Below are 24541 nucleotides of genomic sequence, written 5' to 3'. Positions count from 1 at the left end.
CCAAATTCTGTTCGAATCCTCCAGAGCGAGCCTGTAATATGAATTCTTGTGCAGGAACATTTGTTTGTATGATTTACCAAAACAATGACAGCTGGCAGAGGAGTGTGCTTGCGGACATGAATCATGGAGAGAATTTCCGGAAGGTGACCCTCGCGGGATGCAACGAAGAACATCCTGGTGGGAAATAAATGTGGACAGACTTTAAATGTGCTCATTACTGTGACTAGGCAAAGCAGCTCCTGAAAGTCACGCAACACAGCAGCACTTCTTAGGCTTGTTTGAGGTATTCTGAATGCAAAGAGTAGCAGGAGAAGCCCATATGCAGAAATCAAAGTCATCTCTGGATGTGTCCCCCCTCTTACCTTACACTATGATCAGTCTTTAGAAGTAGTTAATATTTTCCCTCCAACTTACCTCCTTCACATGAAACAAAGCAGCCATTAATTAAGTGCTACACTCAGAGGGATCCATTTCCAAACCGTTCAAAGGGTTTTTAACAAAGATACTAAACTCAATAGGAATAAAGTGAGAAGAAAAAAAAATCCCATACCTGATAAATATCAGTCATTTTTGATTTCCTGCTAAAGGAGTGAGTCCTTTTCTCCCTTTCCCTTGCTTCCTTACTTTCAATGTATATCCCATGCCTTTCACCCCTCAGTAATACCAGCATATGCTCACCTGGAGACTGCAAAAATGCCACCATTCATAGATCCAAAGCAGGAGAGAGCAACAAATACTGGTACAGCTAAAGAAAAGTTTCCCATTAATCGTTCAGCAAAGGTCTGTTAGAGGAGAGAGAAACATACAGTGATTTTTCCCTCGTAAAACATGAGAGCAATTTCACTTCATTAACAAATTTATTAATAAGTACTGCAACTTTTATTTATAGCCTTTTCTGCATCCCTCATTGAAACTTGTGCTGTACATTTGTTACCTTTCCTTTTGTGGCACCAGGACTAGTGCCGATAAGGTCTCTCACTCTTACTTCTGACTGTATCTGGTAGGCCTCCAGTTGAGGCAAAGTTATTGAGGTGGAACTAGTCTTTTATTAATGTCATTTCAGATCATTATGCCTCCAAAAAGAAGACCCAGTCTGAACAGACCAAAATCTGATCTGCATACCTTATATTTTCTTCTATAGCCTTCATTTTACTTAACTGATGCCACCCAAGACTATATTCCATCCAGTCACACTTCATTGTTTGAGGGCACCACAAGAGATATGCACAATTTTCTGAAGATTTGCAAAGTGTTTTGCTCCTAAAACTCCCAAGAGCTACAGAATTGGTCATTTTTAAATGGCATGCCAATTGAAAAAGTCACAGGCAGTGTCACTACTGAAAAGATAAATGGAAATTTTTTATTTCCTTGCTGCAAGTCAGATATTGTATATACAAAAATCAGTGTCATTACAGCAATTCAGCAAGACCAATCACAACAGCATTTGCAATCCAGGTGGCCTTGTAACTCCTTCCCAAATGAACTCCAGTATTGACAGCACCCCCCTTCCTAAGCACCTGGGACACACATTGTACAGAGACAGCGCTACTGTTTCCTGCTACAAAAAATAGCTTAGACCGCACACTTTCACAAGTATCTGTATTTTCTGTTTCCCAGGAGCTCAGCCCTTGATTTAGAAAAGAATTTTTCAAGTATGTACTTAGCTATAAAATTTAAGTCCTATGGACTTTGTTATATCAATTAAACAAATATGGTCTAACATTTCATTACAAATGCTATGGCCTTAAATACAATCCCATTCATCAAATCAATGGGATCAAAAATCAGACAAAGTTTACCTGGTTGCTAATTTGTTGTGTAAAAGAGGAGCCATACATGACTGGAAATGTCCCTCATCGTCCCCACCCTCCCTCCCAATTTCTTTTTTTTTCCTTCCTTCCCTTGGAAATAAAAATATATCAACAAACATAATTGGGATACAGCAGGGATATATAACTTTGAATTTCTCTTCTCTAACTTACCACTGCTACAGCTTTTGAAAGCAGCAATTCCCCAGCACTGATTGTAGTGAAATAAGCCACGTTTGTTAACACATAGCCAACTGTGACGATAATCATTGAAATGCATATTGCGAGGGGTATGTTTCTGAAATACACAAGGTAGATCATTATTTCACAATCTGGTTGCTACCCCCGAACGTGAAACAAATAACATAAGAAGCAGCCACTAATGATGGTGAGTGCATTTTTTGGTGAGCCCAAAATACCATAATTAGAAACTACCAGTAAAAATAACACATCTAAACAAAACCATCTCAACAAAGTAAATTGCCATGCTTATAACAAAGAAGTGAGAAACCTTTCTGAAGGAGAAATCCTTTGCGGATGCAAAGAGGTTGTGGCTCCCAGGCCTCCCATACAAGAAGCACGGCCAATTTGAGCTGCCTACTTTTATTTTCCTTTCAAGCTGAGCCCAATGGGGCTCAGAACCCAGATGTTTCAAGTGCTACTCAAGTCTCTTGATACCATTGCTCAGCTGAGGTGGTATCTGCACCTCAATATCTGAGGTGATATTCTTCACCAAGAAGGAATTCAGGTCTGAAACCAGTATTTGGTCCTTTAACTCCAAGGCCACGATACCTGTGCTCCCTCAGAGCTGCTGTATCATGGTCAGATCCTTTCAGCTAGCTATATTAAGATTTTGAAGAGATGCTAAGGTTGCCACAACTGACAAACTCTGCTGTGAAGGTCGCTCAATCAGGTGGGGGAAAGGAGAGAAAGAAGTGGGAATTCTGGTGTGCCAGAAGAGACTGCAAGCACAGAGCAAAAGGACTATTGTATTTGTCTCAAATGACGAGGTGTTTTGAAATCCAACACAAAAATCCATTATTTTCTCATTTTTTCCTCAAAGAAACACAGCTGGGTCAGAATTTAATGATCCACTTCACTTCTAGTCCTCATTTCTCAGGGGAATCCTTGACATTAGTATGCCTGTACAAAGCTGAAAAGAAGCTCTAAACTGAATAAATAAATAAAGCAGGGCAGCATCGCTTGTTGCACATCTTGCATGCCTTAGCAACTGTGGTGCCAACCACTGTAGTTAATCCAGGTACACAAGATCATGCTGTACTGCAGGATCAAATCTGGGTAGACGTGATATTGGTTCTACCTGAAGCCAGTGGTGTCATGTGATGAAGGTGGAAGGAATCAGTTTGTAGGATGCACTTCTTAATGACGGAGGAGGCAATGGCAAGGACTAGAGCAGACAGCCCAGAATACAAGTGCTGTATTGCTAGAAGAAACACAGTTACCAACTCAAGAAAAGCTGCAGAACTGGGTGTTGATAACATAGCCATGCAAAAAGTTGTAGTTCAGCTGCCAGGTAATTCACAGCCAGTTTGGCTAAGCTTCAAGCCTGACCTGAGTATGTTCCTCCCGGAACAGAAATTTTAATCGAATGCTTCAGCCACCAAGCTGTTGAATAAATCAGCATTTACTCCAGCTTTAATAAATAAATAAATAAAGTCTAGCCAAAAATATCGATTTTAGGCTATTTTCACCATACCATTTGAATGACTGAAATGACATTTTCTGTCAAACTTACAAACAAACAAACAAACTATATTTGTCCATTCTGTTATCAAAACCTGGCTGCCGTACTCGCTTCTAACTTAAATCCCAGCCTCATCTCCTCTAAAATAAAAGAGCAATTCAAAACCAAGGGTGAAAAAACACACATTTCCACAAGTGAGCATTCTCATCACTGATGAGCACTAACCCCTGCTTACAGTAATAGCAACAACAACCAGGAGAAAACAAAACAACAATGAAACAAGCCCAAACTCGTCAGCAGGCTGTATTCATTAAAAAAAAAAAAAAAAATAGATCCTAACTCATGCCTGGAGCAGCAGCACGGGGGGGGGCGTTGCGACACGAGCGCTCCGGTTGCACCTCCTTTTGTCTCCCGGCGGGATCAGGCCTTCAGAGGGCTGCAGCACACTAGCACAGAGCCCGCCCGAGTGCTGCTTATTAGGCACTGCTTTCAGTGACAGATTTCAACAGAAATGAAAGGCCGGTTTGAGGATTTCGGGGGTGAGCAACGCAGCATGGTTCGCTTCTCACTGACTCTTCAGTTCAGATTTACACTTGGTCCTTGAATTATCTGAAGGCATGGAGAGACAGGTGCGAGCCTTATGTAAAACTTCTAAGTGAGAGCTTTAATCATGCCTTTCCTATCCACCCAATTTAAGAGGCAGTTCCCAACCTGCAGCAGGAAACCGCTATCAAACTCTCTGCTATGAACCACAGGCAGTGAGTGCACCGGGGTAAAAACTGTAATGCCATTAGCATTGAAGACAACCTCCTTTCCTTAGAGGATCACTGTATCGATTTTCTTGTATTTTATATATCCTCCTGGGCTTCTGTCCAAATCAGGAAAAAACATACCTGAGTTCTATTCTCTATTAAATTGCCTCAAAGTATGTAGATTTCACCTTTTCACTTGTGTGTCCTATGAATCAAATGCAACATATGGTGTTAGCATATTGATAAGTTGTGTTTCTGACACAATGTGAATTCACAACTACCACACAGACAGCAAACACTTCTGGACTAGAGCAAGTGAGAAAATTCGAGAAAAAGGTAATTTTCACTTGAAGATTTTCATTCATTGAAGCTAAAGCTTTTGAAAGGAAACCTGACCATTTCAATATGACATTTCTTAGGAAAAAAATCTTAGAGCCAAGACAGAATTCTTGCCCGACCAAGACAGACCTCAGGATGGCCAACACCTTAAAAAACATAGCATTATGCTCACACATGGGAGACTGCCATATTTTTTTGCATAAAACTGACCCAGGACTTGAACCTGCATTGAACTGGTCACTGGTTACTGCAGGGCAGCGTTTTCCTTTTGCATTTCATCTCAGAGTGAAATCTCAACTTATTTCCAAATCAAGAAAAATCATTCTCAGAGTATTTTTCTGAGTAGAAGTTCCGGTGCAGATGCTAGTCCCAAACCCACACAATGCCTAGAAACTGGCTTGTGCATTACCACTAAGATGATATTCAAGTAGGCTGCTCCTCTGGTACTTTAAAGAAAATCAATATCAAAAGGAAATAATTCTGAGGAAAACTGAACCAAGAAAATACTGACAATATCATCAAAAGTCTTTATAAAATCAGATGAGATTTAGACAATGAAGGTAGCTTCTAAATGGTAATTAAAACTGAATTGAATCTCTACGCATTTTAAGATTTACCCACCCTAGCTACTAAGCCAAATCTTCCCTTTTAGCCCTATATACAAAGCAATTGTAAGGAAGGATCAAGACAGCTTAAATGAAGGACGCATCTGCATTGTGCTTCCCAGAACACAAGTCTCCAAGGCATCTACCATCACAGAGAAATGCAGCATTAGGAATACAGCCAGTCCCGCCTGTGACTGTATGGGGCTGAAATGCATTGCCATGTACTGCCAAGCTCTTCTCTACGGCTTGGAAGCAAATTTCCTCCTTCTAGAGTCTGTAAAGAGCCCCGGAGCAAGGGCACGGGGTTCAGTTAATCAGGATATCTACTGGGTTTTGGATTTGACCTCATGTGTTGTAGAACCATAGATCTTCTGATAATCTGCTGTGGCACTGCACCACCTCCCACACATATTTCTGAGAGAAACGAACAGAGAAGGCTGAGTACAAAGGAAAAAAAGAAAAAAAAAATAAGAAATCAAGAGTGAGAACCTGGGGATAAGAAGAACAACGTAAATAAATCAGTTGAGGAACATTCCCAGAAGTCTACAGCTCATATCCCAGCTTAATGACAAGTTTTATAATAACAAACAGTAAGTGCTAAGAGCTGTGACCACTGCAGACTGATCTTTCTATGAAACAACAAACACACCATCAAAATATGCCCTACAGATTCAGCTGAATTCACAAGTATAAAATATATTGTCACCACATCCTTTGTTGTTTAGAGGCCATGACAAAATCATTTCCTTGCAGCCACTTTAAATCCAGATTTTACAAAAGCTTAGTCCTGGAAAAAAACTGCTTCAATGAGACACAGTCAGAAAACATAAGAGCATCTAAACAAATCCAGTAATTGCTGGAAAAGTTAGGTGTGATAAACCACATCTTTACTGTGCTGTAGTAATTGTGAAAGAGAATTTGTGTTATATTGAAATAAAATAAAATAACAACAAATAAATAAAAAGAAGAAAAGAGGGAAAGTCCCAGTTCTTTCACATGGCTTCCAAGAAAGGATTTGGTTTTCATGAGCATGAGCCTGTATATTCTATATTTCTTTAGTCAGAAATTTACCACCACAGGAGTTTCAAGTTCCTTCCGAAAGGTTCCCCTGTGCAATAATTTATTCACCATTTGCAATCTGTTAAGCAATTTTCCAAATGAACTGTTTCCAGATTTTGGCACTCCTAAAATCTAATCATCCATTGCAGAGTCCATAGGGCCAAAGCTTGGCAAAGAAATTGCAAGTGCAGATTTACCCAAATATCCTGATACTGGAAAAAAAATAGCTACACACAGTACAGAAAGCATCAAGAGAGCTAGTAATTTAAGATTCCCAGAACTCCCGTACAAGACCAGGAGATGTACAGGCTTATTTTAATAAATGCTGTGTACACCAGAGCCCAGCCTACATCTCTACACGTTCCCAGGTGGTCTTTCAGTGAACTATGGCAATCCTGAACCCTGGGCAGTAGAGCAGTATGATCTGACATAAACTTGCTTCCCTCCCATACACCATTTCCATGTGAAAAGCAACCTGTAAGACAGACCATTACACTGAAAGGATCAAATGGTTCTCACCATGTCACTGTGCGAAAAAAACTGCAATCTCACCCACCAGTTACAAGAAATGGAGTAAAAGAAAGATGAAAAACTTGAGCGGAGGCCACCTCCCAGGGCAGAATCAAAGCCAGGAATATAGAGGCAAAAGGTATGGGGTCATCACAGCACATCTTGAGTCCGTATATCTGTAAATGCTAATATAGGTCTCGGCGATGACTGGTTTTAGCAACAAACTGCGATTACTTTTTTTATTGTAGCAAGCATTCTCCTCAGCAGATCCCCACTTCTCTCCCTTCACTGCCTCCCAATAAGTCCCAGCCTTATGTTCCAGACTGGAATTGCTGTTTGTGGGCTTGCAGTGCAGACACTATTAAATTACGCGACTTCTCTTTATCTTCTTTTAATTGTGATTTTCCAGGGGAGAAATGAGAAAGGAAAGACTAGCTATTAAGCTGCGCTCTCATTTACGCCACTGCACGCACCATAGTTGCTACTGCTGGGGTGCAAGTTGAAGGGCTCCCTTCTCCATTTTGATGCGTTGGTTTGACATCTGCAGAGATACAACAGCACGACACCAGGATAATAGAAGAATCGGGCCTCGGTCTGCATTTAAAACCCTTCTCACTTTCTATCACCTCGCAAGAGAAGAAAAGGGCTTCTGCTGTGTCTAATTACTTGCTGTCTTCCTGGAGCTTGACTTCACTGGTTTGGTTTATAATTGGTTACAGTTCATAAAAGGGGTCTTCTATGACCAACTGACTTTGAAGGGTCCAACTGTGATGTAAGTGTGCTGGGAAGGGCAGGAGATTTTATTAACTTCTCAAATGTTTTCAGTACCCTTTCCAGCAGGGTTTCCTGAAAAGTAAATTAGCATAAATACTCTCCTGGCTAAAACTTAAGACCTAGAAAGGTACCAATTGCACAGAGTAACACCATTCTCCATAACGTCTTATTCTAGCCAAACCCTTCCAGCTGAAGTCCTAAGCAGAAACGGATCTGTCAACAGCCCTTGAGAGCTTAAGGGTAATTGCTACATTTGCAATGCAATTTGTTTTATTTTAATACAAATTTGAACTTGGCTGCAGTCGCATCATGTACCAACTCGGGCTGGTTAGCCAAATCTCACCAGAGTGAAGAATTCATTTACATCATGGCTCAAGTCCTAACTCGTTAAGCCAATGTCTTTTACGAAACACCTTTCTTTGAAGAGCAGAATTGATTCATCTGAAACTTGGACTAGCGGCTAAAGAGATATCCAACATTAAAGCAGGATCCTGATTCATTTCACATGGAATGGATAGGATTCCTAGTATTCCCAAAGAAAAACAGTGCAACTCAGCAGATATTAAAGATGACAGCTAAATCCACAAAGTACTTTTGAGATTACAACACTAAATGTTAGACACAGTGTCTCTGCTGAGCCACGCACATTTCTTTTATAGCAAGCACCAAGTACTCTTACCAAAGAAATGAACACAACAGGAGGAAAACAGAGCTCCTGAAATGATACAAAATGCAAGGAAACAGAGTTCTAAATTTTTTAAAATGTATCTTTAAAAAAAGAAATGGATCGTAGACTTGAAACCTAAGATGTAAGTCATCCCCTGTGACTTCTCTGCCAGTTCTTTGATAAACTATTTCCATATATCCATTGAGTGCCAGTATCTAGCATCTCCAGATTACCCCATTTGCAGCTTTACTGTACAAAGTTTATGACTGTTTCCAAGAGATGTATGAATAATCAGGCCTGCTTTTTATTTTGCACTGTAACTTGACCCTAAGTCACACATTTCTAGCGGACCTAAAGGTCCACAGGACCTAAATAGGCTTTACTTCCTTGTTCTAACAGTCAGGCTTGCTCACCCCTGCATGGAGCCAGGCTTACTGCTGGGAACACAGACGTGCTTATCCCTGCACAGCCTGGAAGAAGACTTCCCTGGAGAAAAGGTAGGTGTGATATAAGTTGAGTGCCTAAAAACGGGGCAGCAGCTGAGCATGATCTCTAGTGAGGGAACTGCATTTAGCATTCCAGAGCTTAAATGATTCTGAAAATCATAATTTCGTGGATGGTGTCTGCCATCTCTAATCATAATATACGTTTGCTCACCTTTAGAGACAGCTTCATTAATCTAGTGTATCACAAGCGAGGTGTGGTTTAGCTTGGACCTGTAAAAAAAAAGCAGTGTCTGCCACTCTCTTTCACAAAAGCTTGACTTTTAAAAAGCAGCATAGTCTAGACTCAGAGGATTCAAATACAAGTATATTGTCACTGCTGGTTTCTCAATCACAGCTTTGATAAATGACTTCCATGTTCCCTATCAAATGTCAGTGCTTTGACATGCTCTGTTTATTTCATTCGTGGGAAACTTTCCTGTACTCTAGGAAGTTAGTAACCTTTTCCACTTGAGACCCAAAAACCTCAGATTTTATTTTTATTGCCTAGCTCACATTCAACCAGGAGATGAAGGGAGCACCTCTGCTCTTTCACAAGCTCCGGCTTCTTATTTTCTTCTGAGGCCTATTTGCTGGAAGTGCTTACAGCACTGCCAGTTGTGTAGGTTATGATGAGAAGCAATAGTAAATCACAGCGCTTGCTTGGAGGCAAGGAAGCTATAACCACAAACCTGACATGGGATTCTAAAAGGGATTCTAAAAATAAAACACCAGCCAGCATCACCATTTCCATCACACATGGAAATGAAGGGGAGTGGGGCTGAGGAGCATTTCAAGGCTCTTCCTCCAACCTGCCTTATCTAGTGCAGGATCTCACATCTAACTTTCTCTTAACTGCTCCACACAGACACACACCTCGCTGCCAGGCCTAAAATAAACGTAATAAGAAGGGTGTGAAGAGATAATTGCATATTAAAAGCAGTTTTAATCTATTATAGGAGGCTCTCCTGGGAATTTGAAATTATTAAATCTCTGAGCACCTGATTTATGAACAGGGTCTACTTTCCCCAGGCAGAATCACTTTTAGAAGGAAAGGAGTCTCCTGAAGTTCCCTGCAGACCTACCAGCATGCAGAGCTGCAATCCTGCATGAGTGCCTTCCCCTAAAGGACCGAGGCAGCAGCAGGCAGAGAGCTGGCAGTAGCTGGGGTAGGATTTAGCAGTGTGAACAAGGGCACCCAAGAGAGGGGAAATGAGCAGATCAGGCCTCATAGCTCAGAAACCTAAGCCAGCAGAGAGCAGCTGCCACACACCAATGATGGCAATGCCAAGAAAAGAGACGATGGTGGTTGCAAAAGGATTCCCACTAAAACGCACTGCCTGCCCCACCACCCTTCCCATGCTCTGCAGGTACCCGGGCATTGGCAGGCAACAGGGCTGGGGTGGAAGAGGAGCGCTGCCTTGGTGTGTGTGTGTTCCTGCTGTCTATAGTGAGAACATACGTTTCTGATTTATGGAACAGCAAATGGCAAAGTGACACTATGAGCAATGTAAGGGAGCGGACTGGTGCGGCTGATATCACTCTGGAAATGAACCGCTGAGGTTCAGGGCTGGGAACAAGCAGCCCGAATACAAAACACCTCGCCCGGCTCCTGCTGAGGGTGCAGGAGTGATGGCTGCCCCCTTGTCCCTGCCTCTGAACTTCTTATGAAGCACACCATTAGCATATTAATGACTCCTCATGGTAACAACAGAAGACAAATGCTGAGGTATGCAGAGGGATGGAGGCAGGAGTGCGTGTAGTGTCTGCATGTGCGTGCATTTAAAAGGAGTCGGGTTTTTCAAACTTGTTAAATTCCGTGACATTTAATTTTGAGCAGGAAAGTTTCTACAATGCCAACCATCATAAAGGAACAATTTGCTGCTGTACGTTACCATTGATATTTTGGCATGAATGGAAATTGCACCATTCCATGATGAAAAGAGCAGCTACTTGCAATAAGGAACACCATGGAAACTGAAATATCATTTACCGAGGCAGGCTCTTCTTCTGAAGGAATTCAAAATGAGAAAAAGGGTAACCGCGGGTACCTGACTGCATTAGCATTTTAAAAGCTATAAAAAGGTTTAAATGAAATTAAAGGGAGATGTCTTAACAATAGTGCACTGCCAAGAAGGAAACCGTCCGGCAGAAAAACAGTTTTCGCTGCAGAAAGGAAGGAAATGAGGCTCCAGCTAAGGACAGCCCTGCAGACCAGCTACAGTTGTGGGGCAGGCCACATAGCACACTGAAATAACCCTGCAAGATGACTGACAAGAGAAATCCAGCAAATTCCAAACGTGAGCTAAAATGTGCCTTTGCTGAATGCAGTAACCAGAGGGGCCTGAACAGACTTCAAATGGGAATATCAACTTTTTCTGGTTTATTACCTTTACTGCTTCTCACTAAAAAAAAAAATAATAATACTTGAACTACAATCACATGCACAGGAGAAGAAAAGCATATGTGTACAAAATCACTGGTAAAGCTGGATTTTCATTTTCTCCATCCAAGCTGAGAAATCTTAAATGTAAGCTTTAAAGGGCTTACATTTAAGGTGTAAGTTATTGAAGGTACCTAAGGTGTAAAGTACACTTAAGGTGCTGAAACCTTTTTGCAAATCAAGTTCCTTCAAGGTATTTCAAATCAGATACTGACAGGAAGTAGCCAGAATTATTAATCTTTTCCAATGACCTCAGACAGTGTGGTCAGTGAGGCTTCAGAATTATTATTTATTTTTTTAAGAGAATCATCTTTGCAACTGCACATTCTCCAGCGTACCTTCTGTCAATGATGCTCTACTCTTTCATGCTAAAATCGAAAAACAAACTGACAACGATATTTTTACAGGACTTACTGCACTGTCTCTTAGTCTGAGTCAGCATCAACCTACTAAAACCTGGGTAATGGTGCCATCAAGAAGCCCCGTATGCTGGCACTCCGCAGCATACTGTCCAGCACCAGCCCCCCAGACATTTGCACCTGACAATAAGCCTACAGAAAACACCATCAGAGTGGAAGAGGACAAATCCAGGTTTTAGTTTAGCAAAAGCGCTAGCAAGGCCTGTTCCAGCAACCAGTATAAGCACAAAACAGATCACAGAATTTGGGCTGCTGTGGGGGAAATTATTTTCTTAGAAGCATAGAAAACACATAACTCCTTATGCTTCGGGGCAGTTCCTCCAGGACAGCACCCTGACCCTAACAACAGTCAACACCATGCCCAGCTGCTGCCCACAGGTGTCCTATGGTTGGGATCTACTTGTGTCTGTACCCAGGAAAAAGAAAAAGACTTTGCTCATGGCCTTCACAATCACCAAGTAAGAAAGCTAAAGTGATTCTTCTTATTTTTCACATCTACAGAAATACTTTGTGGTATTAGACCCACAAAAGAAGTTCATCCTGCAGTGAAGTTTTATCCAAATGGAATTTCATGGTCTTCTGTGCTCTTTGTAGATAAATTATTTACTTTTATCCGCTTTTACTTAGCAGCTGTTTTTTTTTTTCCTGTAGCAAGTAGATGTGAAGAAGCAGAAGTGCCTGTCCTTCCTGCATGATACGATGAGGTAGATTCTTTTTTTTTCTCTAACATAACCCCAACACAAGTTAAACCTCTTGTCATACTGGAGTGCTCCTATTCTCTATCCATTCTCATGACCTATGGAGGGGTTCTCTCCACGGCTGTTAGATCCTTTCAAATCATGATATCAAAACTACTCTCTAAGGGATACTTCGTTCCATCATACTTCAAAAATTAAGTACTGTTATTATGTACTCAACTTTTTTTTTGCAGTGAACAAAACATAAGGACAAGGTGAAGATGCAAATAACAGTACTTGCTCAACAACAAGTGCTACCAGTGAATGAGGACTGACATAATAGACCATAGCAGTGCAACTTGTAAAATGCAGATTATTCACTTCACAGGTCCTCTGGAGCCATTATAATCTTATATAAATCCTCTTAGTTTACAGTTCATGAATATAGGCTGTACTATAATTTAAATGATTGAAAACCCTTATGGAATGTTAGTTAACCATATTCTTTTCTTAAATAAAATATCAGTGTCATTGTGTATTTAAAGTTCCAACATACACAAAGCCAAATATCAAAGTATAAGCTACGCTGTGAGCGACCTGCTTCCAGAACATCAGCAAACCCATAAGCAGGTATGCAGAGGAATACAAGTCTGAGCACTCACTGAGTAAGGAGAGTCCACAGCCTTCTCTGATGGAAATTTTGTGATCACACAGAATGGGAGATATTCCGCTACAGGAAAGATGCACGAAGCCAAGTTGTCTTGTTTTGATATGACTATGACATAACTTAATACCAGTCAGCAATTTAATGCTCATTAAAGATGAACAAATAAATAAGACAACCCTGTTGAATTTCTCAGCCAAAAAAGACTGTGCAAAAGTTGAGTAAATTACTCTGCTAGCTGACATAAGTGGAAAATACATCATTTCTTGTGTATGATAATACCATTGCTATTGATGTCTTGACTATTTTCTGAAGTGTAAGTACTCTTGACAACATAGCACGTGATAATTACAGCTTATGCAGTTATAAAACTCACTTCTGATGCACCTGGGTACAATAAAGAACATACTACCCTTGCCATTTTAGTGGTTCTTTCCTTTCTTTGTGTTTCGTCCTGCAATTTGTATTTTATATAAGAAAAAAATGCTATCGCACTTTCTCTCAGTTGGTTGCCGTCATCAGCCTACAGAAGTTTCAGATGGTGCTCTAGTAAAAGTTTGCTCTTAATGGCATACAGGATGTCACTATTAATTCTGACATAACATTGCACTCACATAACATTGGCTTAGTGCTCCACACTTGGTCTTTTTTGAGGCTCAACATTAAAGAGACAGTGGACCAAAAGGGGCACAGAGCAATTCCTTCACTTCTGCAGCCAGGAAAGGCTGCACCAAGGTACAGATCAGAACATTAAACTGAACTAAGCTAGCAGTTTCTGCTATATGTAACTACCCATGGGCAGCAGGTGTTGGCTTGCTTTTACAAATAACAGGAAAAATGGCTGTGAATCCTGGTCACAGGACTCCTTTTTTCTATATGCAGGATGTGACCTACACGGGTAGTACTAAAGAGCAAAAACTGTTCCATATCTATGCACTTTCATAAGGAATTTTGTGAGTTTTTTTGGGTTTTATATTGATATTCCAGTGCTTTTTAAATTGGGAAGGGGAAAACCTGGGAGAGTTTTGCCTGCGCTTCAGAGCAGCATGACCATAAAGAGTAGTACCCACCCCATAAGCTTTCTTTCCAGGTTTGTAGGGTATTCTGACAGCAACACAGGCTCATGATGGGCTGGCCACCCTGAGTACAAACCTCAGAGGGTTTGCACTGTGCCAGTGCCAAGGCTGAAGCTTGCAGCACCTCGCCACACCCTTGTTTCTCAAAGAGTATATCCCCTCCGGGCCCAAGGCGATAAGTGGAGAAGCCATTGGAGAATTGCAGCGATTGTGCTCCATATCAAAAGGCAGACTCCGAAACATGTCAAGTGCACATACACTTTGTTACCTTATCCAGCTGGCAGCCCAAAGCATGACCTGATAGTGGTTATCGGCTGAGCACAATCAGGGCTTTCGTTCATTGCGTCAGTATACAAACATGCAGTACATTATAGCTGAATGACAGATTGCTTCCCAAACCAGTAATTCTTGCACAGCCAAAACATTTGTTGGTTTGGCCCCGTGTGTTTGACGCTGACGGCTCACATCACTGTGCAGTAGCTGACGTTGTAAGTCTATAGACATAGGTTTATCTGATTCCTAGTGGGACCATTTTTTCTCCCCCTCTGGTTAACTGATCTGGTGAGTTTACCCTCTTTCCTATCTGCCATCAATGTACTGCTCTCTCACCTTTTTGGGTGAATTCAGTCAGGCCGCTGGGACAAACCACTTGCTTATTAATCACAGAAAACGAACAAAAAAGGCTAACGAGAGCCCAGAACCATCGCTAGCTTAACCCTGAGAGACCCATGTTCCTGCCAGTAAAACACAATGTATTTTACAGCTCTGGAGCTTTAAGAGTACATCAGTCTTGCAAGAGGATTTTATTCCTGCTCTGAGTATTGTGCGGAGCAGCACAGGGTTCCCATACAGAGGATGCTGTCACCCTTCTGCACAAGTACTGCCGTGGGCCTGGGGCTGCACCTCCCACAGTGAAAGAGGTTAAAATATTTTGCGTGTATTTTGGGTGCTAAAGTGGTGAAAATGGAGAAAAATGCAGGGCAGGGGAAACTTAGAAGGTTACATTGTTTTGTTGTTACATTACATTTAGCCTGCTGTTAAAGCAGATTTGCATTTTGCCAGCTACCCAGGGAGACTGTGAATAAACATTTGTTTTACTTCTCTAGCAGGGCTGATTCATAGTAACACTGATTCACATAAACAAACAGAAAGGAAGAAGGAGAAAAACAAATACACCTTGCGCTCAGCAGGTTATCACATCGGCAAGCCAAGCGAGCCGGGAGGGCCTGAAACAAGCGACCTGCTCTGTAGCAATGTGACACCGGGCAACGCAAACAAAACACCGACCTCAGAGAAAAGCCGGGGCAGCCACCACCCAGGGCTGAAGTGAGCACGTACACGCATCACATCCGTACGCTTGGATCCACCAAAACTCTTGGAAATGAGAGTGAAACTCCTGGAGGTGCTGCAAGACTCTGCGCCAGCCAGCCAGCTCCTGCAAAGCTGTGCGGCCCTTGGCACCTGGAGGCACCTCCACCTGGGGCAGGGAGAGAACAGGCAGCTCCGGCTGAGCTCCCGCAACTTTGCTTCCTCGAAAGAGGTGCCACGGGGTTGGCAGAGGATGAGAGGGCTGGCGGCGGGTTTGCCTCTTAAGCATCCGCTTCCGTGTGGATGTTCGCCCTTGCTGTGTACACTCGAGGCAGTAACTTCACCTGTACCTGCTCACAACATCTTACACTCTCAGCACGACATTGATAAGGAGAGTCACTTGTTAAATCGAAATGACGCAACATCCTCAACCCCTGCAGAAGAGCTTACCTCATACCACTTTGCTTCACTACGTGCAGATCAGAGCAGGTAATGCCCGTGCAGCTGCTGGCCCTCTCATGCCATCAGCCAGCCAGCAGCAACCTTCCTTACCCAGCCAAAAGCTCTCCTTCAGCAGGAGCCTCCCCGATAGATGCCCAAGCAGAACTACAAATAATCTTCAAAAATTTTTTAGTGCTTCCAGAATTCTGAGGCATTTTGGTCATTTTCATTTCAAGTTGGGCTTTTATCTTAAACCACGGAGTCTGTATAAACAGAAACAGCCATATCAAGGGAACAGCTTCTGAAGTACTTCCTTAATGGAGATAGTGCCTTAGCACCGAGCTGATCACAAGGCAACCTGCTTTCATAGCAGCCTTACCCTGCCTCCTCACAGCAGGCACAGAAAGGCAGCCACTAGCTGCTCTGTGGCCTGGCCTGGATCAGTGCAGCATTATGGCCTTTACATTTGCAATTTGTCTTTTCCCCTCTCTTTTCCCCTAAAATTCTTAAAACACAAAAGGAATTAAAAATGGATACTATATCAGACAATTAGGAGAAATAGAATAGCACCATTAATTTCAATACAAATATCCACAGCTAAAACCCAGCACAGCAATACTGATCCCTGCATCTATTGCATTCGTCTTTGTTCTTCTATTTTCCCATTCACCCTTCCTTGAGCATCCATGCCAGGTTTGTGCTGTAAGTTAGCTGTGACTGTTTGAAATAATAATTCATACCAGAAAAAAATAAAACAGAACAAGTAGACAGAAAAGACAACTACACTTTTCTTTATTATGCCCTCAAAGCTTGAGGTATCAAAGCTACGTTTCCTAGTCCTGAATATTTCCACAGCTGTCACCTCAACTTTTGTGCAAGCAGGAACATTTTATTTATACCAGGAATATAATTGTTAGAAGAAGTAATTATGTAAGTGACCTTGCCTTTCTTCATTCAGTAGTGAATTATTAGTCTCCTCTACTGCAATTTTATGAGCCATCCTTATTGTCTTAATTAATGATCAAGGTATATCTCTGAAATCTTTACAGACACCACACATTACATCATTCTCTTTTCTAATTTACACATATTGACTGGCACATCAGTTTAAGCTCTGTCATGGGTAGCTCTAATAAAGTGGAAGCAGAGGAGAGAAAGACTGGAAGTCACCCGAAACAACTCAGATGTTAAATTGGTGTTTAGAAAGCAGCTGCCAACGACACAGGTACCAGGGCCTGAAACATCACCCAAAGATCATTTCTCCTTCTCATGGCATGGAATTGTCCCAAAGGACCCAGCACTGATACAAGCACCATAAAACATGGCATGGGGAACAAAATAGAGCTGCACAAGGGGAAAGCAAAAAGATATAACAATGTATGTTGAATGCATGTGACACGCACACTCCTAGACATTACAGGTGGTGATAATGTCCACTAGGTCAGTCCCTAACCAAACATGCAAGGGAAACATGCACTCTCTGGAAAGCAGTGCCTGCATACAGCAGCTACATCCAGCTCTCTGCAGAGGTAAGAGGAATGGTGCCAGTGAAATCGGCAGCCTTTATGTTATCCCTGCTGCTGAAGCCTTTACTCTCTTTGATCCCTATTGCAGACGACAGGTGAATTCATGCAGTGAGTCATCCTCCCAGCCCCTCCACTGTCTGCATACATTGCTCTGGCGGATTCAAAGCGCCTCTCAGACACAGAGTAAGTGCATGTGTCAGAGGCAAGGCAGGGAATCAAGGCTGGCAGAGTGTCTTGCTGTGTACGTGGCTTGGATCGCTGCAGACTCAAGTTGCATGGCGCATCACGTTTTCCAGGTGTGCTCCCTGTTTCCTCCCCCTTAGGACACAGCACCACTAGTCAGGAAGGCAACACTGTACCCAGGTGTGGTGGGAGGAATTTGTGTTCAACAGCCTCAAACAGGGAAAATGAGAATCAAAGGACTGAATCCCTACCAGCAGTTATTAGGAGATATCACTTATGGTAGCTAGTGTGCTGAAACTCTCGAAAACTGCAGTGTCAAAGAAATGTCTGTGCTGCAAAGTACAGGGTAACCCATGGTATCCAATCTAAAAATCTAGTTCAATGTAATTGAAGTTTAAAAAGAAAACAAAAAAAAAAGAAAAAAAAACACTTGGATTTTACTTTGGGTCACCAATTTCAATTCCATCTTGACCCTTTCCCTGTTTTAACTCAAATTACTAACACAGTTACAATCAGTTTCCCTTCTTCACTCCAGGTGGTTGGAAATATTTTGGGGATTCAATGACTCTCACCAAATCCCATCACAGACAACCCCCAAGCACGGCTTACAAGCATGCTGAAGCCCTTGAAACATGTGCGTGTCTCAGTGCAGACTGCTTAATTGCATCCACCCTTGGCAGAAACAACAGATTGTGAAGGTTAGGGTATTTTCAGCAGGTCTGCCGGGGCTGGGATGGAGGGGAGAGAGGAGAAGCTGAAGCCAGAACTCAGCTGAACCTGCCACAGCAGCTGCTGCTCGAACATGGACTTTTTCTTCAAGATCCTTTTACCTGCCGCTCCAAAATTTCCACTCACTGCCATGCAGGACTGCACAGCAACAAAAGCAATATGTCCTGAAGGAAGTCTAGCTGTTTTTATAAAAGTGCATTATTCCTTATTGATTTACTGGCATTCCCACTAGGAATTAGGAAGCAAAAAAAAAATAAAAATCTTCCTCACTGTAATACCACTATGCCTAAGCTGAGACCACAGCTAGTCAAGGAGAATTTTCAATCCCCCACACATCTGCAATCAGTTTTGAATCCAAACTGACCCAAACCATCAGCAAAAATTAGCTGAAATCAGCAACAGGTTAAGTAATAATTGCTCCTTCCTATTGGCAACTTTCATTTATGAAGCATATCATGTCACAGCTAATGACTGCATTGCCTCCCACATAATATTTTGTCAAGCATTTCTCAGCCTGATGTTGTACCTGGGGCCTTCAAGCATTACAGGTCGGGAAACTCAGCAGGAGCTGGAGGCAAGGTGCCCACAGGCTTGTGCAGGTGCCAAGCTGAGTCGGAGATGCTGTACATCTGGGCCCCATGGCTGTGGGGCAGAGCCAAAGTGCAAACTTTTCCTCCTGACTGCCAAAAACAAAACATTCTTCCATACACCAAGGCTAAAGCAAGGGGTATACTGCCAAAAACATAAAAATGTGGGGATCTCAGGTGTTTTGCTCGAGGGCAGCAGGTTAGTCAAAGTTTCCAGGATTTCCAGAAGCAGCAGCCTGAAATCACCAAAGGTAATTCTGTTGCTTTCAAGATTACAAACTCTGAGAACGGCTGCTCCAGGAGATCAATGTATGTAGTACAGATATTTAAGAAATAGGAAGGAAAAAGAAAAAAAAAAGGAAAAAAAATAAAATTATAGGTCAATTAAAGTCTCCAAAACTATGTATCTATTGGAAAAAAAGAAAAATAAAAAGATGACAAATAGGAGCAAAGTAACCCAGAACATTTGGATCCCACCATGAGAGAATTTCCAGTTTGCAGCAAAAGAAAGAAAATCCTTTAATGCAAAAAAGAATTTGAGTAGGGAAGTGCAAAAAAATGAATTCCCGTACTGAGATTTCAGAAATCTGAACCCATCCAAAAACATGCATTCAAGACTGAAATACTTAGTTTTAGAAATGAATTATCAGTCATTTATAGGAAACTATAATGAATGAGTTGATGATGTGAGGCACGCAAGCAGTAAGCAGTTAATAAGCTTAGTGAAAGAGCAAGAGTAAAAGCAAGTTCATTTTATCAAGAACAATTTCATGCTGGTGAACCAGCTCCCCTGAGCTGGTAATGATCTCCTTCTGCCTCCCAAAAACACACAAATACTACTGAATTACAGACTTAATTAAATTCTTTTTTATATACTTTACAAATAGCAAAACCTATGCTTGCTTTTGTCTAAGTAGGATATTTGGTTTAGTAAATTAATTTGTTTTCTATACTCAGCAGATTCAGTTCCCTATTAAAGGGTTTTATAGGTCTGAAGATGTGATTGTGAATCTATCATTTTACCCCTGACACAGGGCACAATTAAACTCTGAAAAGCGATGTTAATTTCACCAATATTTGGACACCTTGTCTTCTGAGGTGCTAAGCAGATAACTGATGGAATTCAGGTAGCTTGTTATGCTGTTAGATAAAGGAGAAATTATCAAGAGTAAGATTTCTATAAAATGTCACATTGAAATAGCTGGGGGGTAGGATGGAAGGGGGTTAAATAGAGTATCCTCATGCTACAGTGGAGACAAAGTATTCAAATAGAAAAATATCCCAACGCACAAATAATATATTGAAGAAAAAAATGCAGATGCTCACTTAACTGGCCTTTCACTTTAAGGTAATCTGATGAATTCACATGAGCAAATGAACTTTGCAAAATAGTTATAAGATTAGCACTTGTCTCTTTTGATTATCTCCAGATAAAATATCACAACGTAATCCTATAATTTCTGCACTGAATATTTGGCACTATGGCCTGCCACGAACAAAACAACTTGGAGTCAAATGTATCTTCTGTGAGTAAGTGGAGCAGAATAATGCAAGAAAGATTTCAATCTCCACATACAGAAGCTATTCTGCTTATATCTAGGCAGGATACCTCAATCCAGTTTCAGACTGAGAAGGAAGGATCTGTACTTATATCCAGCTACTTTGTGGAAAAGCTTGTCCAAAGTTTATTTTGAAAAAAATAAAATTAAATAAAATAAAGATTGCATTCCCATGGGGAAAAACCCCTGGGTGCTAATTACTTCAGGTTTGTGTATATACCTACACACACTTTCTTGTTCCACTGATACCACACGAGCCTTTACAGGACTGTGACCTAGAAAAGTCACACCCAGGGTTTAATCCACTTGCTAAAGCCTTCAGTTTGGGCAGTAGACACCTACATTTTTAAATCCAAAGAAACTTTTCAGGTTCCCCATAGCCTGACTCACCCCCAGCTTTGGAACAGCAAACATACTCCAAGAGTGCAGCCAGGACATGGTGCGTCCCACTCCATAAGGTGGACAGAGAAAAGAAGGGAAAGAAAGGAGGGAAACAGAAGGAGAAAAGACAAGGTAACCTAGTCTCCATTTTCTCAGCAAGTTTGTGCCTGAGACAGATCTCCTGAGTCCCAGTTCAATGCTTTTAACTACATCATCTTTCTTTCCCAAATAAAATGCAGTGCTGAGGTGGGTTTCAAATGATGGACAGGATAGCTGGAGGGAGATAAGTTTCTGACTTTATTCATTTTCTGGTTCCTAGGATTATGAATATCAATATTCCTCTTCAGAGAGGAGCTCGTCATTAAATTATAAAATAACAAAAATGAATAAAGAAGCGGAGAGGCAGAAATGGCTTGCATCCTCTCAGTCAACATTTAAAATATATATTTTTTTTGGTGGGATTACTGGGTTCATCACACAACTACAGAATAACTAGTAGCGGTCTAGATTGTTAGAGAGCAACAAGTTTCTGATTGATTTTGGAAGGGGGTGCATCCTAATGTGAAGTGCCAAAAATCAAACAGCTACAAACAGCAAGGGAGCTGGAGGAGTTTTAGTCTCTCAGCCACCGTTCTCCTCCCATCCACCTGCATCTCTGTGATGCTTAGGTACCCTGAAAAACCTTCTAGTACCACGCTGCTCTCACTCAGTCCTCCTAGATGCAAAGTGTGACTTTAAACTTTAATTAATACAAATGGGCAGTACACATTAGATTAATTAGACATGACACTCACATTATTTAAATCCAATATAAAAACAGATTATACTGAACATTTTGAAACCCTTGACTTTACAAAACGTCTAATGACATCAAGCTTTGGTGACTTGCTATACATCTACTGCTTCTTGTTCCTTAGAAAAGAAGGAATAAATGAAGTGAGAAGAACACTGGAAAAATCTAATAGACAAACTGACTAATCTCAGACCCCAAGGTCACAGCAAAGCAATTCATTTCTTGGCTTTTCAACAGCACAAGACATGATTTATCAATCTGAGACCAGGCTTATAAACACTATACATCTCAATAATATGTTCTTTGCACTGTGTAACTTTTTAAACAATGATAGATTGCCTGGGCTGGACCAAAGTTATTTTACAAACAGAAACAGAATTTTTGCAAATGTAATTGCCCAATAGGGGAAGAAAAAAAATAATAATAATAAAAAGATTATAAGATTATTCCAGAGAGTAGCTTTACTTAACTACAACTGCTAAGTAATCTAACTTGTTGCTGTAAAATATTTTCAGACTCCACGTCTTTTAAAAATCTCCTATTGATCATTCTATACAACTGAAATTGAAGACCACTAAAGTAAAAATATTTCTTAAGTCCAACAGCAGTAACAAAAAATTACATTGCCAAACTAAAAATATGATCTGGGGTTCAAGAAGGACTGTGAATCAATACCTCTAGTTGCCCACTTGATCACAGAGCTCCCTCAAGTCATTAAGGAGTTCAAGTCTCAGTTTCCTTTCTCTTAAACTGAAATAATATTTTCTCTCTTCCACTAAAAGCCTAATCTTTATAACATGAAGCCTTCAGGCTCATCAGCTGCTCACACTGAGGACACAGATCATGAATTTTTTAAAGCAGGATTCTCTTTGGCCAGCACCTGACACAAGCTGGCCCTGACTTTGATGAGACTCCGAAGACACCGCTGTAATGTAAAAACACTCCTCTACTATTTCCTCATCTGGAGCCTGTCAAAATTCCTGACAAACTAGAGCACCGATCCCAGAGCCTGCTCTTCCTGAGAAGGGAGGAGGGCAGTGCCGGCCAGGCACCAGCTGCTTTTAGGGCCTTGACTGAGAAAGCTGGGTCTGTTTTGTGGAAGTACAGAACAGATGCTTGAGAATACAGATGAACTCAAAGACTACGTGTAAGAAATAAGTCTGAACGTCCAACATGCTTGATTTCCAGTCCTCTAATTTTACTGCTCCGGGCAACATGGCTCCTGTCAATTTTCAGATGACAAATTGCCTTTCAGAGAGCTGGCTGTTCCTTTGCTCATTCATTATTTGGATAAATACAATACGACCTCAGTCTGAGCAGGGCCGATCCTTATAACGTAAGAAAATCTAAAAGATCAAAGCCGCACGTGACGTGGCTGCATGGGGTTATTGCAGTGAAGCTCCATTTCAAGGATTATTCAGAGATTTCACTTCAAACAGCAATCACTATTGAGCCAGCACACACATGCAAAGCATGATCTTAAAAAGTAAAAAAGAAATCTGTTATTACATTTCAACATTGTTCCATATATTCTTGATAATAAAATTATTCCAGGCTTCTTTAAAAAAAAAAAAAAATTTGCACGTTAAAGAAGCTGAACAGTGCAACCACAGCTCCTCGTGAAACAACCACCACCTTCATGCTGCTTCAAGTCCCGCTAGTACTGCACGGGGAAAGCTCTTTAACTAAGAGGAATAAAGGAAATGAGTCCAGGCTTAAAAATTAGACATCAAAAGAGGGGTTTAACAGGAGACAGAAACAGCTGCTTTTACATCTTAGGATAGCTGGGGTTATATTAATGTCCCTTTTAATATACAAAAGCAGGAACCGTGCCATTTCCAAAGTGAGAATCGGTGCTACTTCCAAAAATCTGGCAAGAGAACAGTGGGATTCACTTTCACACTTTTTCTTTCCCTTTTCCATTTTCCTTTCTATAATTTAAAGGGTGCTTCCTCTCCACTTGGCTCATTTCCACTGTCTCTGTCAGCTCTCTGTCTAGGATTTCATATCACCTAGGTATCTCAGTGCCTCAGGCCCGTAGTATTTATCCTATTTATAGACCTAATTCTGCAATCTATTGTGCCTAGGCAGACTGCTGCACCTACACAGCCTCCCACGGCCCTCAGGAGCCCTTTCTGCCCATCCAAACAGCCTCTGCAGGAGCACAAGGGCAGCTTTCAGCTGGGTAAGGTCAAGAGCACCCACTTTCCCTGCCTTCCTCCTACCCCGCTGCCTTTGCAGAGGCACTTGCCACGCTCCAGCAAGCTTTCCTGGTGCTGCACGCACCTCAGCAAAAAAAAAAAAAAAAAAAATCCCTGTCTGGAAAACTGCACCATCTATAAGATGACCTAGCAGATGTTTGCATCTTCCAGTGCATTTTAGGGTATAATCGAGGGCTCTGCTCCCTCTCTTTTCCTTCACAATACTACAACACTGGGGAGGGAGCCCAGGACTTAAAGGGTAAAAAGGAAAATTTCTGCATCCTCACTGATGTAAGGGTGCAGCTCTCTCCATAACCCTTTCAGCACATTTCTCTGCAGGTTTACAGAAGGCTGGCTAAGGCAGGGATGCTGCCGACTGCTCACCCAAGCACCAGCTGGCAGTTACTTAAAAAGCTGCCACACACCTGGAAAGAGGCAACTGTGACTGATTCTCTGACAAACATTTACCTTGGCATGCACAGCGCAGGAGGAACCACCACGTTCACCTCTGCCGCTGTAAGTAATTTGCATCCCTAACCATGGACAAATAATACAAATTGCACACCTGGAGCTGGTACAAACCCTACGTGGTTCAAGGCTGTGCTTTCTCTTCCTTTATAAAGCAGCTACAGAGCATCTCCACAGCACTGTACATGTTCTTTAACATAAGGCGTATTACAAGAATGAAAGACAGCATCTTAGCTCAAAAAAATATATATAAAAATGCAGTTTCATTGTAATAAATGCCTATGACTCTGAATGCTGCTCAGCAACACAGTCAGTGGCTCTCCTAATGCCTGTACTAAACTGTTTCTTGTTTTGTTTTGCCACTCACAGGTGGGACAACTGGATG

The 24541-nt window shown here is 41.5% G+C and overlaps 1 protein-coding gene across 3 annotated transcripts in view; it reads right to left on the bottom strand.

Annotated features, from left to right (window-relative positions):
* The window catches only part of SLC7A11 (solute carrier family 7 member 11), a 60417-nt gene that overhangs the window by 12682 nt on the left and 23194 nt on the right, over window positions 1–24541 (bottom strand). For all 3 annotated transcript variants that reach the window (XR_004779699.2, XR_004779702.2, XM_035553103.2), the window contains exons 7-9: window positions 1983–2106; window positions 679–782; window positions 78–174 (exon numbers count right to left, since the gene is read on the bottom strand). Coding sequence is in view for 1 of the 3 variants with exons in the window: in XM_035553103.2 (XP_035408996.1) it covers window positions 78–174; window positions 679–782; window positions 1983–2106 (325 nt within the window). In the remaining 2 variants the exon portion in view is untranslated. The remainder of the gene's footprint in view (window positions 1–77; window positions 175–678; window positions 783–1982; window positions 2107–24541) is intronic.

The sequence above is a fragment of the Cygnus atratus genome, chromosome 4 (assembly GCF_013377495.2).
Source record: "Cygnus atratus isolate AKBS03 ecotype Queensland, Australia chromosome 4, CAtr_DNAZoo_HiC_assembly, whole genome shotgun sequence".
Lineage (NCBI taxonomy): Eukaryota > Metazoa > Chordata > Aves > Anseriformes > Anatidae > Cygnus > Cygnus atratus.
This window is presented reverse-complemented; position numbering and strand designations above follow the sequence as displayed.